At 39.4% G+C, this 13987-nt stretch overlaps 1 protein-coding gene across 21 annotated transcripts in view; it reads left to right on the top strand.

Moving 5' to 3' along the window:
- Window positions 1-13987, top strand: part of ARPP21 (cAMP regulated phosphoprotein 21) — a 153746-nt gene that overhangs the window by 75268 nt on the left and 64491 nt on the right. For 9 of the 21 annotated variants that reach the window (XM_036111398.2, XM_036111393.2, XM_078073845.1 and 6 more), the window contains 3 exons: window positions 1147-1184; window positions 3015-3074; window positions 7084-7316. In XM_036111398.2, coding sequence (XP_035967291.1) covers window positions 1147-1184; window positions 3015-3074; window positions 7084-7316 — 331 coding nt within the window. The remainder of the gene's footprint in view (window positions 1-1146; window positions 1185-3014; window positions 3075-7083; window positions 7317-13987) is intronic. The other 12 variants (XM_036111407.2, XM_036111413.2, XM_036111419.2 and 9 more) reach the window with 5 other exon arrangements.

Below are 13987 nucleotides of genomic sequence, written 5' to 3'. Positions count from 1 at the left end.
GTTTAGTGGAAGGAAATGATTTCTTCAACAAAATGTGCAGAGAAACCAATATCCTGCTTTCCTCTCTGAGTAGTGGTTACATTAGCTAATCTTTTAAAAATTCAATATTGAAAGGTCCTTATTTACTTTAGTTTTATTTTCTCTTAAAATGGACCTGTTAAGTCTCATTTTACCCATTTAGCAGGTCATTTATTCATCATTTAGAAAATCTGCACGTATAATATGGCATATATATTTATGGTTAGAAACTCAGTACTTTGAAAATGGTTTTTTGTTAATTCCTAAACACAGTCACTATGTTATAGGGCCATTGCACCATATTTGGTTTAGACTTCTCTTTTTCTGCTTGTTAAAATTTAATTTGCCTTTCCCAGCTTGTAATGGTAATGGAATTTTCTCTTCCCTATGTGTATTAAACACAAGATAGTGGAGAAGTGATAGCTAGGGGAATGGAAGCTAAGAAGAAAGTCATTGTTTTTCTGTGTGAAAAACAGAACAAAACAAAATATTAGATGGGCTTGACATTTTTTTTTCCTGATTAGCTTCATTTTGTTCCCACATGTCTTCTGCGCGCCCCCCCTCTGCAAATTGATTGATGGCATCTCTTCAATTTTGAGAGTCTTGCAGTCAGTCTGTTTATTTCAAGAGAGTCTATCATTGCCAGGTCATAACTGCAGGATTGTGGTTCTATGGCTCTCCCATCCTCAGGGTGGATCGTGCTAAGTGCACATGCTCTGCCTTGATCTGAACCAGTCCTTTGGCTCTTGTTGGGAGCTGCATCTCCGTAGCCCCAGAAGAAACTGCTAGCTCAGGATCCGATGGTCACATGGTTCTCTGATTCTCAGACAGTTTGATTCACATCTCTCTTCTCCTGACCTTGATGCTAAACGGGCTAAATCTATCCGTAACCTGGAGATGCCGTGATGGAAAAGTACTTGTGTGCTGAAAGAGAAAGAGAATGGTTTACACTTCTAACTCTAACCATTTTTTTTTTCCTTTTTTATTTCCACTTTTTCAAAACATAGTACATATTTTTCTTAATTCTTTTCCTCTTGGAGGGGAAAAGTAGTTTTAAAAGCAGGCAAGGATTTGGGATCCCTCAGCACATCCAGAACGTCTGATACAATGCCTTTTTTTATTTTTCAGTCAGTTTGCTCCCAGGAAAACCTTTTTGTGGAAAACAGGTAAAATGAAATTTGCTTTTTCATGTCTTTAGAGGAACAAAGTCTGTCATGTGTGTCCTGTATATTCATAGGTATATATCCCATATATAAGTGTGTGCTTGAATATATGTATAAGTAAATACATATATCTATGCATACACACTTATATGCGTACACATGTATGTTATTTAGCATGCATAAAAACTATTTAATTTGGGGAAATATTTTTCTGTTACTTCAAAACATAAGTTTGTACATTTTCCTTATGTAAAATCTCGACTTCTGGTCCTTCCAGAGGTCTAATTCCTGTTACCTTTACCAGGCATTACAAAGCATAAATGAACTTGCAATTTCATTGGCTTATGGATGAGACTGTTCACTGTATTTGTATATTGGGTATCATTAGCCACTTCCTGTGCCCCATAATTATATATAGCTATGCAAACAATGATTGGAATAATATTGTTTTAAGTTTCTCACTCTAAACAACCTATTAATCTAACTTGGAAATCTATCTAAACTGATCTAAATTTACTAACTTGGGAGTTAGCAGGGATGAATGGGTTACACAACTTATACAAAGTCTTGAGCATATGAGCCAAAGGTTTTCAAATTTAACATATACTTTTAAGAAATAGTTCTAAACTGACATAGATATTCAAATGCTCCATTGATTTAATTGCAGCTTTTCAAGGGGAATTCAAGAATTCCACACTAACTGTTTTAATCACATTTAAGGTGCAGCAGAGTGGGCAAGTTGGAATGGAAATATGGTATCCCTTCAGAAAGTGGTGCTTAACTTTATTTCAGGGGTCGGCTTAATGGGTGCCCCTGTAAAACTGATTAAAATGGAGGCTGTTTGATTAAATTCTAGTACTTAGAGAAAATTTAAACTGGGCATTAGAGATGCTTGGGGGGAAAAAAGCTATCTTTAATATTAGCAATTAGAAATCTTTGAGTAGCTAACCCCCTCATTGAACAGCCTCTTCTAGAAGAATAGATGAAAGTAGAAAACATGTCTAAAGAAGGCATTCAAAAGCAACCTCAAAAATCCATACAGGTTTACATGAATATTCTCTATTTACAGTTAAATTAAGAATCCATGAGCACTAACATCTTAGGGATGATGATTAAGCATTCCAAAATTCTATATTCTAACTAAAACGATGAAGTGAGTGTTTATAATTCAGTTTAGTGGGAAACCTTATTCCCTAGTCATCCAGCCAATCATTTTCCCTGCCTTATGCCCAAATTTTATTCATTTACTTGGATCTTGCATAAAAAGATTGCTAATGCACTTTAAGTGTTCTTTAGATTCAAATTGAATTATATTCATCATTACAATAATTGGTCACATACATGCATTGCATATACGAACAAGTCTTGATATTTCCAAAAAGCAAAAATTTAATTGAGTAAATTCCCCTACAAAAATAAATACATTTCTTGGATACCTGTCTTTGGAATGTCAGTATTTCATTCTCTGCAACCCCCCCCCCCCCGGCAAAAAAAGATAACTTTAATATTACCCAAAGGAAAAAAAATCACAATGAGTATATTTAATTAAATATCTATTAAACATCAATTTCTTTTATTTTCCCCCTCTTCCATTTGTTCTATTTCTTCTTCCTTTCCTTTTTATCTAGTGTTGGTACCTCAGTCCTAGGATAGGGGAAAAATCATGCTGTCATTAATTTATTATTGCAAAATTCAACATCATGCACATAAAACATAGTCCAAGGGGTTGGTTTGCAAGAGCAGTACTGTTACAAAAGAGTACACATCCATTTAGCACAGGGCCTTTAGAGTCATTAGGTTTTATATCATAAAAACCATGTTTTTCATTTCCAGTAGGCTCTTGGAAGACAGTAACATATGCAATGAGACCTATAAGAAAAGACAGCTCTTTCGGTTGGTATGGCTTACTTTTTTAAAACTGTGTTTTCAGATTATGTGGCAGAATCAATGTTAAATATAAGTGTATTAGTGTAAAATATCTGTTCATGAAATAAATATGTTTGGTTCTATCTTTGTAAAGCTTGTTACAGAGCTGGTACTGAAGCCATATTGGATAATGCTGAGCTATGGGACCAGGAAATTACTGCTTGGTATATAATCCTTTCGGGTTCTTCCTCTGATTTTCCATTTTTGGTGGGTTTTTTGTTTTTGTTTTTGTTTTCCCCTCAAAGGTTAACTTTGGCAGTACACTGATTTAAGATTCAACTTTGGTGAATTACACCAAGTTAAAATTTCTCTGATAGTTTGCAATTATGCTTGATACTGGAAAAAACACCAATGATAACTCCATTTGAGTAGTTGATTTTTAGCCACTACTATCCATCATAATATTTCAAATATGTTTTTCAAGCACAGATTTTATTTCTAAGGGAAGGTACAGGATTGCTTCCAATTATGATGAATTACTTAAATCAAGATCTGTGTAAGATAAAGAGAATGGATGTATATGTATTTATTATATATTAATACTGTATATTTTAAGTTATATACTAGGCTGGAAGCTCCATGAAAACAGAGGGACCATACCCATGTTGTCACTACCCTATTAAATATACCTCTAATATTCATTATAGGGCAAAAAGGATACACAGCGTTATCAATGTACTCAATATGTAATGCATATATTTAATATGTTACTGCTTTGATGAATATTAGGATTCATCTCTGTTGCAGGAGAGAGAAAAATAACTCATTTACAAACAAACAAAACCTCTTGCCCACTTAGAAGGAAGAAAAGACTAAGGAAAAAAATAAATGGATTGTGTGCTCAAAAAGTATCTTTTTGTAGTAAATGTGAATTTAGGACCTCATCATTAGAAAAGTTGGATTAATTTGTTCCCCTTACACTTTGGCAAGAATAAAAAGATTTTTTTAAAAATGTCCTTCATTTTTCTAGGTTGAACTACATAGTCTAATGCCTTCCCCTTGTATTGATAGACCATTTATTATCACACTTGTAGATTAAAATAATAACTCTGCATTGTTCCTTTGAAAACCCAGAGAAGAGCAAGAAGAATTTATCAGTACTCCTGTACTCACACCAGATCTGGCCTGCTTAGGCTGATAAATATATGAAATGTGGGTTCTTGCCCCTCTAGGCCAATTGGTTTCACATAGCTCCAAATCTGGTCCCTAGCCAGAGTTACCATCTACTCAGATCAGTCATTACAAATGTGAGTGCCATCACCCACCGAGTCACCAAGCACAGAAACTCAGGAAGATGACTTAGCACAAAGACATTCACACAATAGTAAAAGCAACTCAAAGTGTACATCATATCTAACTTGGTAAAAAAAAAAAAAAATACCATGTACAGACATGAAGGAAAATAAATGTTGTTAGTTATATTAATCAGCACAGAAACAGAACTTCAAGTATGTGCTTTATGACCACTCTGGGATCAAATTCTCATTACATACACAAGACCAACTCCTCTTGATGACCAGACACCTCATTACTATTGTCTTCCTGGTTTCTGGTAGGAAGGGACCAAGACTGGGCTTAGGAGGGATAGAAAGGCACTTGTGGTTATGTTTGTCTATGAGGTCTATGATTCTATACACAAATAGATAGGAAATTCAATTCTGGACCTCACTTTGCCAGTGCTAAGGTGAATAATCAGTAGGTAGAGCTATAAAATATTGTTTCAGTGTATAAATAGAGATCCATAAATCAGAATTAGATGCATTATGAATCTCATTAATGCTAACTCTAAAGCAGCGACTTAAATTCCCTCTTTTGGGAATTTTGAGAGCTCTTGACTTTGGGATGCTGATTTGAACTGGTGGAGAGTAGAGGTAGAAGAAGTCAAGGAAATCTTAGGTTGCCTTATTGGCCAAGGGTGTGGCACAAGTCTAGAGGAGTTACCCATGGCCAGAGTGAAGCCTGCAAACTCCAGCACACTAGTTTGCACCCAGGAATAGTGGTGGACACTGCTTTGCAGACAGGTCAGCCACACTGGCATTTCCTCCCACGGAGGTGCAGGGGGCATAGGGAGAAAGAAACTCAAGCAGAGTTCGTGATCATCACCTGCATATGGAGAGCTTCCTTCTGAGGCATCTTGTATGCTGAGGCTAAGGACTACCCCAAATCTTTTCCTATATGCAATATTCCCCATTAGCTCCAAGTGAGACTATTGTCACATCCCTGGTGCATTCACAGTGGCTAAATAATGATTTTGCCAAGCTTTGTCAAAGACCGGTCAAATTAATCAGAATTAAATGTGAAAAGAGTAAAGTTGAATTTGGTACTTGAAAGGAAAACAATCAGGAATGGAACACCACACACTCGAAGAGGCTGGGTTTTTTCCCTCTACCCCCACCTCCTCTGGCTTTCTTGAATTTCAAAGGAGTTTTAAGAACTCAAGCCATCTGACCATTGGTGAGTGTGTGATACTTTCTACTCACAATCTGGTCTGTTTTTAGTTCCTCCTTCCAAACCCAGCCATCCTGAGGTGCTAACAGAGAGACTGTAAGAAAACACTGATGCAGGACAGCAGGGCACTGAGTGCTTTTTGTTTTGTGAGTTTTCTGTCCTCCCCTCATTTTACAAAGTTCCTATCATAGATGAGCCATTTCATTTTTTTTATCTCTTGGATCCATTTACCTTCTTAAGTTCTCATAAAACAAAAGAAAAGTTTATTAGGTAAAGTTGAAACAAAAGTGAAAAATTTCTGTGTACCTTCTGTACAATTTTGTTGGTGAGCATTTCGATCAGATGCACACACTCCTAACATCTCCGCGGTCTATTTTTGTCTTTAGAAGACTATCTGTTAACAAAGCTACTGACCACATCTGTGAGATTTGGATCAACACTTGAGCATGTCACATTGTTTAGTGATAATGAAGTTATGGGTTGTACCTATTGCCCATGATTTATGTCCCCTTTACTTACTTATAATCCATGAGGATCTTAGAGTATTTTAATCATGTCTTATTTCCAACTGCAGGAAAAGCTTTGAAAATATTCACTAAGTTCCTCTTTAAGCAGATTGGAAACCAATGAAAATGCAAATTTCATCAACTTTCTCTATAAAACACATGTAATTTTGTGTTCTACTTAGAGAGATTCTGGAGTCTTCAGAAAGCACGTCTGCCTATTGGACCTCTTCCCGTACATTCACTCTTTCTCAATTTGGATTTTGAACCAATGTGTTCTTTCACCTATGGAGCTTTGTTATTTCCATTGATCCCCTTGGAAAGTTTCCTGTCAGTGTAGTGTTTATACTGGTGTTGTTATTATCACAAGTTTTTCTATGTGAAAAGGATTAAAAGACACTTTCCTCTGCCCATGAAGGTTAAACTCATCGGGCAAAACTCTCACCCTAGGTCAACAGAGTAATTTCCGTGATTTCTGTGCTGACTGCCAAAGCCTTAATGAATTCAGATAGACATCTCATCAAGTTAGAAAATAATAAATGGCTTCACTGCCTCTGTGTGCATTTTCTCACGGTCCATTATTTAACGCTAAAGGGACAGACAAACTTGTCTTCAGTGGGAGTTGCTTTCAGAATCATTCAAGATCATGATTGGTCCCAAACCTTGATTCGTTGTTGACTTGGGTCAGGAGAATTTATCCTCCTCTCCTCTCCATAAGAGAAGTTAACAACTATATTTTATACCAAGTCTTTTCTACTTATTTCTCCTTCACTGGCAGAGGGATGGTTTGACATTTCTAGGTTTGGTTTTTCTGTTTGTAAACATGACATTATGTGTGGTATGTTATCTGTCTGCCCGTCAACGAGCTATCTGTGGCACAGTTTGTGAGGCAACAGGCTTAATGGAAAGGGTTGCAGGAAGGGTCTTGTGTAGACGGCTCTTCCAAGAAAGGTCCCCCTCTAGATCCATACCTCTCGTGGAATGTAACACTGTCCCTGTGCATCTTTCCGATGGCTGTGCTCCAGGGGCAACAGAGATGGCTCAGGGAGAACATCCGGGAGTCGACAGAGCAGCTCGGAGAATGAGCTCAAGTGGTCGGACCATCAGAGGGCCTGGAGCAGCACAGACTCTGACAGCTCCAACCGCAATCTCAAGCCCGCCATGACCAAGACGGCAAGTTTTGGGGGCATCACGGTGCTGACCAGGGGTGACAGCACATCCAGTACCAGGAGTACCGGGAAATTGTCCAAAGCAGGTAGTTAGTACTGAATGGGTTTATGTCCTGATGTATTTCCTAGATTCCACCCAACCCATACAGTCATTATTCCCTCTGGCTTCCAGTTAATTAATGATGATGATATTAATTGCTGGGATACCTGGGAAGTCAGAAGGCGCGATGAAAATACCAACCCTGCCTCTTCCTAGCTGTGTGCCTAGGTCAAATGACCAACCTCTCTAATCTTCGGTGTTTCCTTATCTGTTGTCAACCTAAAATTGTCAGGAGGCAATAATTGAGCAAGAGCATTTATTTGGGGTCAAAGCATTGCAATTCAGGGTACACAGATATGGGTAACAACCTAAATGGTGTCCCACTTGGGAGCAAAATCAGGGGTTTTTAAAGCAAGAAGGGAATGCTTGTATACGTTGTTTACAAAGAATTTTTGATTGGTGTTGGTGGCACAACTCTGATTTTGATTGAATAGAATTGGTTTCAAAGGCTATCCCTAAGCCGTCTCCTACTGTAGCATGTTGTAGGTGTTTGGGCTGGCATTTTTGCAGTTTGGCCCGGTTCAAAAGTTCATGGTTCTGCAGGTGAGGACGTGTCAAACGCCCATCTACTTAATGGCCTCCTGACTCCATTTGAAAACCTCTTGACATAAGTGCCCCATGTCATTTCAACTTTCACACTATGAAACATAGGTTATTATAGAATATGATGTTACCCACCCCCCACCGCCCCAGCAAACTATTGTATGTTAAATTTCAATTAGTTATATACAAATGGTTACCAAGGAACCTGCACAAGGTAACTATTTAATGAAAGCTAGCTATTGTTTTTAATTTAATACTATGATCAATTTCTTAAAACCACACTGTAAGGCAATTATAATATTAATAATTTTGGCTGCTGCTTTGGCATGCTGTTAGTCTGATTGTGGGCAAGTTATTTAACCTATTTGTGTCTTGGTTTCCTCATCTGAGAAATGGGAATAATTGTAGTCCCTATATTGCAAGGTTATTTGAAGACTAAAAGAGTTAATATACACAAAACAATTAGAATAATACCTGGCAGATTATAAGCCCTCAATAAACATGAGTTCATGTTTATTTTTATTACTGCCACAGGGAACGTGAGCCTCAGAAAGGCTTAGAGTTCCAAGTAGCCAGGTGCGGGTATCTCTTTTTTTTTAACCTTGTGTTTTCTTCTAAGTGTATAGTGATCATTTGAGGTAGGTAGTTCAAGTTTGCATGGACAGTCTTTGGGAGGTGAGCACTAATGAGAACCATGACCTGGAAACAACTTTAAACTGATGGAAGCTTTAATACCATGGGGTTCATATGAGTCCAAAAATTCCCATCATGGTCTGCCATCTCTAGCTCCTCCGTCTCCAAAATCCCTCACCATTGTTTTCAAATTATTTTTAAATGTTCTCAGTCAAAGTACCTCTTAGAATCCCGGGACAGTAACAGATGACCCTTCAGTAGTTCTCCATGAATTCAGTGTGTGGTGATAATTTGTAATGTTTCTGTTTGGTTTTGGTTTTGCCTCAGAAGTTCGGAGCTAGGGTGGGGGTCGAGAGCTGTGATTCAGTGACACGCTGTGGGTGTCAGACACACTGGGGGTGCATTCATAGACCTGGGCTTGCAGGGCAGGGACGGGGATGGTGAATGGCCAACACTGACCAGAGATTAGACATGGTTGTCCTAATTTGAGAATACTTTCCTATTTAAGCTTCACACTCACGCTAGGGGGCACTCTTTGTGAAATCTAGGCTTATTATGCTAATGGTTTAAGATAATTATGTTGTTGAAAATGCTCCTAAGAAATTATCTCGTGTTTTCCTACACAGGCAGAAAACTAATAGCATTTAGTCACAGACACTACTATATATATACATATTTCCTTCTCCTTGGAAAGATTCAGGTGGGCTCACACTGCCTTCTGCCTTCTGTCATATCACCAATGGTGAATTCTTGATGTCTTACTCTAATTAATTGCTCTTATATCCCACTATTGCAGCAACTGAAGTCAAGAAAACCTACTGTGGTGCACTTGAGCTCTTGTAAACTAAGAAAGGTTAAATAGTTTTAAATCTCCTTAAAATGCAGAAACGAAGGACCTTAAATGGTGCACTTAAAAATTCCAGCACACCAAAAGAGCTCTTAAGATGTTTAAATTAATCGTCATTCTCCATACACCAAACCCCCAATCACTTCCAAAGAAAAGCTCTTTGGAAACATTTAAAACACTTCAAGAATGCTAAAATGCCATGTTCTTTGAAGAATGATTAGAAATTGTAAGTGCTTCAGACATTTTTTTTCCCTTTTAATCTAAGTGTCTCCTTTTGAAAGCTTGTCAAGGTGCAGGAACGGAAAGCAAAAAAAAAAAAAAAGAAGAAGAAGAAGAAGAAAAAAAATTAAAGGCGATCAAGATAGAATGTCAAAACAAGCTTACAATTTCCCAAGATGGTTTTATGAAGCAAAGCTGTCAGTTTTGCTGTCATGGATCTTCAGAACAGCACAAGTTTTCAATTTTTTGCCTCATTATTCGCAGTGGAATTGCAAACTCTTTTTTTGACCTTTCAGAAATCAAGCCTGGAGTTGTGACATTTAAGTTACTCTTCTCCTCCTCTAATTACATAGGTTTGAGCTTTAAATAGATAATGATGAGACTTTCTCCAGGTGGGGACATGCTTTCCTACATTTTGGAAGGAGCTTATTGCTGAAGTCTGAATGCAGAAGCTCATGCTCTGAAGGCCTGGGCTGTCTTTCCCTTATCGTATCCCTCACACTGAGCTTAGTGACCGTCACCTACCAGATGCCCAGCACACGGCTCCAGAGGTAGATGATGTCATTTTGTCACTACATCCTCCTCGTGGAGAGGACAGGAACAGTGCTTGTACCATAACCTCAGCTGCTTCTTGGTCGCAGCTCTGAGGTTGGGAAATGAGTATGACATCTATCTCTTTCCACCCTGGTCAAAGGACATTGCTTTACTATCGTCCTCTCTCTCGATCTCCAGAGCAGGGGTTCTCGACTGTAGCTGCGGCAGAATCACCTGAAGGATTTGTAAAAACACAGATTGCTTGTTTTCAAATCATGCTTTGAGAACAAATGCTCTGGAGAAATAAGATATCCTTACGTTTTGTTTTAGTAATTTTACATGGCATGGTATTTTGTTTTTGGGATCCAAGGGTATTCTTGTTGTTGTCACCTTCTTGTCTACATTCCAGAGTATTTTTGGAGCCAATGCAAGACACCTCATCTCTCTACCACTTCCTCTTCTTTGTGTTTATTTTCATTACAGTGCTAATGCATCCTGGATGTTCTCTTTCTTCTTGTAATTTCAGAAGCTTCAGGTCATTCTATTGAGTTTTCTGCCCTGAATCTGGAAATATTTTCTTGAATTATTAATTCAGGAAAAAATACTTATGGTTCCGGGTCCTTATAAAAGAAGAATTGCATCAGACAAGATAAACAGACAAGGAAGATTCTATTCATAACTATGGCAATAAGGGTCAAGACTATTGCAATAGGGGTGAAAGACTGAACTCAACCTTGCTCTAACAATTTACAGGGGAGTGCTGTAGTGAATCACTGGAAAAGCACTGGAGAAAGGTAGACAGGTGGTTGGTGAATTCAACTAAGTCCTCTTCGCTGATTGGTGCTTATCAAAGTCAGTCTTCTTTCTACCCTCCCACAGAAACTGGCAGACAAGGGCACTAGTTCTCTTGATTGTTACATTTCAAAGAGATGGCTCCTGAATCCTCAAGAAAGACATACCTGGGCTAAGAGGCTAGTGGAAGATTTACGCCGTAAAGGGGCAGAAATGCTCTAAGAAAAAGGAGGTAGAGGGACGCTCCTCTGGAAGAAACCTGTCTAAAGTTTGGTCAAGCTGAGAAAAACTTTAAGGCCATCATCCTCATAGCTACTCACAATTTAGTCTGGTGACTTATATTTTACAAAAGAGGATACTAAGGTCTAAAGAAGTAGTCAGTTCAGGGGTGCCTGGGTGATGCAGTCAGTTAAGCATCCGACTCTTGGTTTCCTTCAGGTAGTGATCTCAGGGTTGTGAGATCAAGCCCCACGTCACGCTCTGGGCTCAGCGAAGTCTGCTTGAGTTTCTCTCTCCCTCTGCTTCTCCCCACCACAATCTCTCTCTCTCTCTCTCAAATAAATAAATAAATCTAAAAAAAAAAAAAAAAAAAAAAAAAGAAGAAGTAATCACTTCCTGAAGAAAACACAGCTACTCAGTGGCAGAACAAGAACTAATACTCAGGATGCTTCCTCCCTGGGCAGTGGGGGAGCTCCCTTATTCCAAGGGAAACCGCCCACACCCTTCCTCTCTGCCCAGTCGTTTTCCATTTTGCTTTGCCTTACAATCTTATACACGACCTCCACCCCCCATTTTCCCCTTTTCCTTTTTCCTGTCTCTCTCTTGGGTGTTCACCAGAGTCCCCCATCAGTCATCCTGAAGTCTTGTCCCTACACCTTCCACCAGCTGCCCCTCAGGGTCCAGATTCCACTTCTAAGCATCTGATTTGGGGCAGCATTGACTTCCTATGCTGTATCTCCTAGAACTTGGCACAGCCCTGGTCAGGCCCCGGCCCTACCTACATGTCACTCTGGAGTAAGGCGTGGTCCACGTGGTCCTGTTGCCTGGGTTTGAACAGACTCTGCCACACATGAAGTATGCTTGGGAGATTTACTTAACATCTCTGAGGATCAGTTCTCATTTTCAAAATGAGGTTGCTGTGAAAATGAAACTAGGTAATTCACATAGTGATTAGCACAGCGCTTGTCACATAGACATGCTGTTTAAATATTTGCCATTGTTAACATTCAAGTCCCTGAGAAAAGGAGACTGGACACACTTTAACTCTCAGCACCCAAAGCAGTAAAGTTCTCAAATATCAATTTTGGGTTTTTTTATTTTTTGAACACGTCTAATCCTATGCCTTTTATCACCATTGCTAGCGTCCATTTTTGATCAAGAACTTCAGTAACACTGGCTGTATGCACAACATAGACTGATGTTTACAGGCTGTTCAAAGCTGGTTGTAAGCCAGCCAAAAAGGCCAGTTACTAACCCTGGCTTCATGGTGGTTGCTGAGCTATCCCCCCTAAAGAGGGTTCACTGTCTCCATCTTTGCAAGTGTTGAGAGTTTTTGTTTATCGCTCTTGCTGTTGTTCTCTCTGCACTAGTGTCAAACTTGGACTGTGGCATCAAATCACGTGGGGCAAGTTCACAAACACGCCCTGCAGTTTGCACTGGGGCTGCGACCTGGGGGACATCATGCCAGGATGCACTCTCAAAACTACTCTTAGCATTTTCAGATCTCCTTTTAGATTCTTTATTTTTCCCCCATACATTACTCAGCACCCATCAGCATTCTAAACTTGTTAGATGGTGCATCCTGAATTAGCCTATAACTTTATCATTATTAATAATCAAGTCGTGGGAGAAGAAGAGAAGATTCCCAGCTGAGAACACTGGTGGCAGTCCTTGGCATACGTATATGCTTGCTTTCAGGAAGCAGTGTTGGGTCACAGTTAAACCTAGATGAGTCTGCCTAGCTCACATCCCGCTCTGTCACTAGCTGTTCGAGTCGGCTTTAGTTATCGGACTTCTCTGTCCTTCAACTTCCCTAACTGTATAGCCAGTAATAGTACTTATTAGTGCAGTGTGTCCAGGTGCTCTCACATACTAAGCGCTCAATAAATATCACTGTCTTCCTTCTCGAAAACTGTGTCCTCCTCTAAATTCTCTCCGATGGCCCCTCTTCTCTGCAATTACATGCTGTATTCCTATCACTCATTTTTAAAGGTCTCCAGTTTAATTCAAGGGCACATTTTAGAATCTTGAAAACAATGTTAACTCTTCCTTATATATGGTTTCCCTTTAATGACACAGAAGAATGCATTGTTAATGACATAAATCGATAGTCGTGAGCTAATAAATAATTTTAAAAATTTCTTGTACTATATGATATCATCCAAATCATCTGCTAGTTAGAATTTTCTCTCCAATGCTCTGGTTAATATTCAGTGCCCAGAACAGCCATGGTCAAGATCTGGTCATGGTGAAGGGCAGGTAGTGCCTAGTGGACGTGGGATATACCAGGTGCCAGAACGGCCATGGTCAAGGTCTGGTCATGGTGAAGGGCAGGTAGTGCCTAGTGGACGTGGGATATACCAGGTGCCAGAACGGCCATGGTCAAGGTCTGGTCATGGTGAAGGGCAGGTAGTGCCTAGTGGACATGGGATATACCAGGTGTTTCCTTGTCCACAGTGGAGGGAGAGGGAGAAGGCTGGGTTAGAGTCCAACTTGTAATCCAGTTACCTACATATTTGCAAAATACACAGTCCACAATCCTCCCCATGATTTTACTCTTCTGTGTTGTCTAAAGGATGATCCAGCATTCTATGAAGGCCAAGCCCTTCTTGGTCTGCCTCTTGGGCACATTAGTAAGACTTCTGTGACTATGTGAAATACACACCTTAAGCACTCTCAGTAGGAGTGACCCAATTCTTCTACTCACATCTGAGGGGAAAAGATTATTTCTGCCCATGCCTCTTCAAAATGCAGCTTTATGGATGTTGGAGAACCAATACCTTAGAGCCATGCCATGATCAGCACATTCTAGGACTCCTCCTTAAACTGCAGTCTCTTTAATATCCACCTGGCATTTTATTCTCCTACCTCCA

This window comes from Halichoerus grypus, chromosome 1, assembly GCF_964656455.1.
Source record: "Halichoerus grypus chromosome 1, mHalGry1.hap1.1, whole genome shotgun sequence".
NCBI lineage: Eukaryota > Metazoa > Chordata > Mammalia > Carnivora > Phocidae > Halichoerus > Halichoerus grypus.
This window is presented reverse-complemented; position numbering and strand designations above follow the sequence as displayed.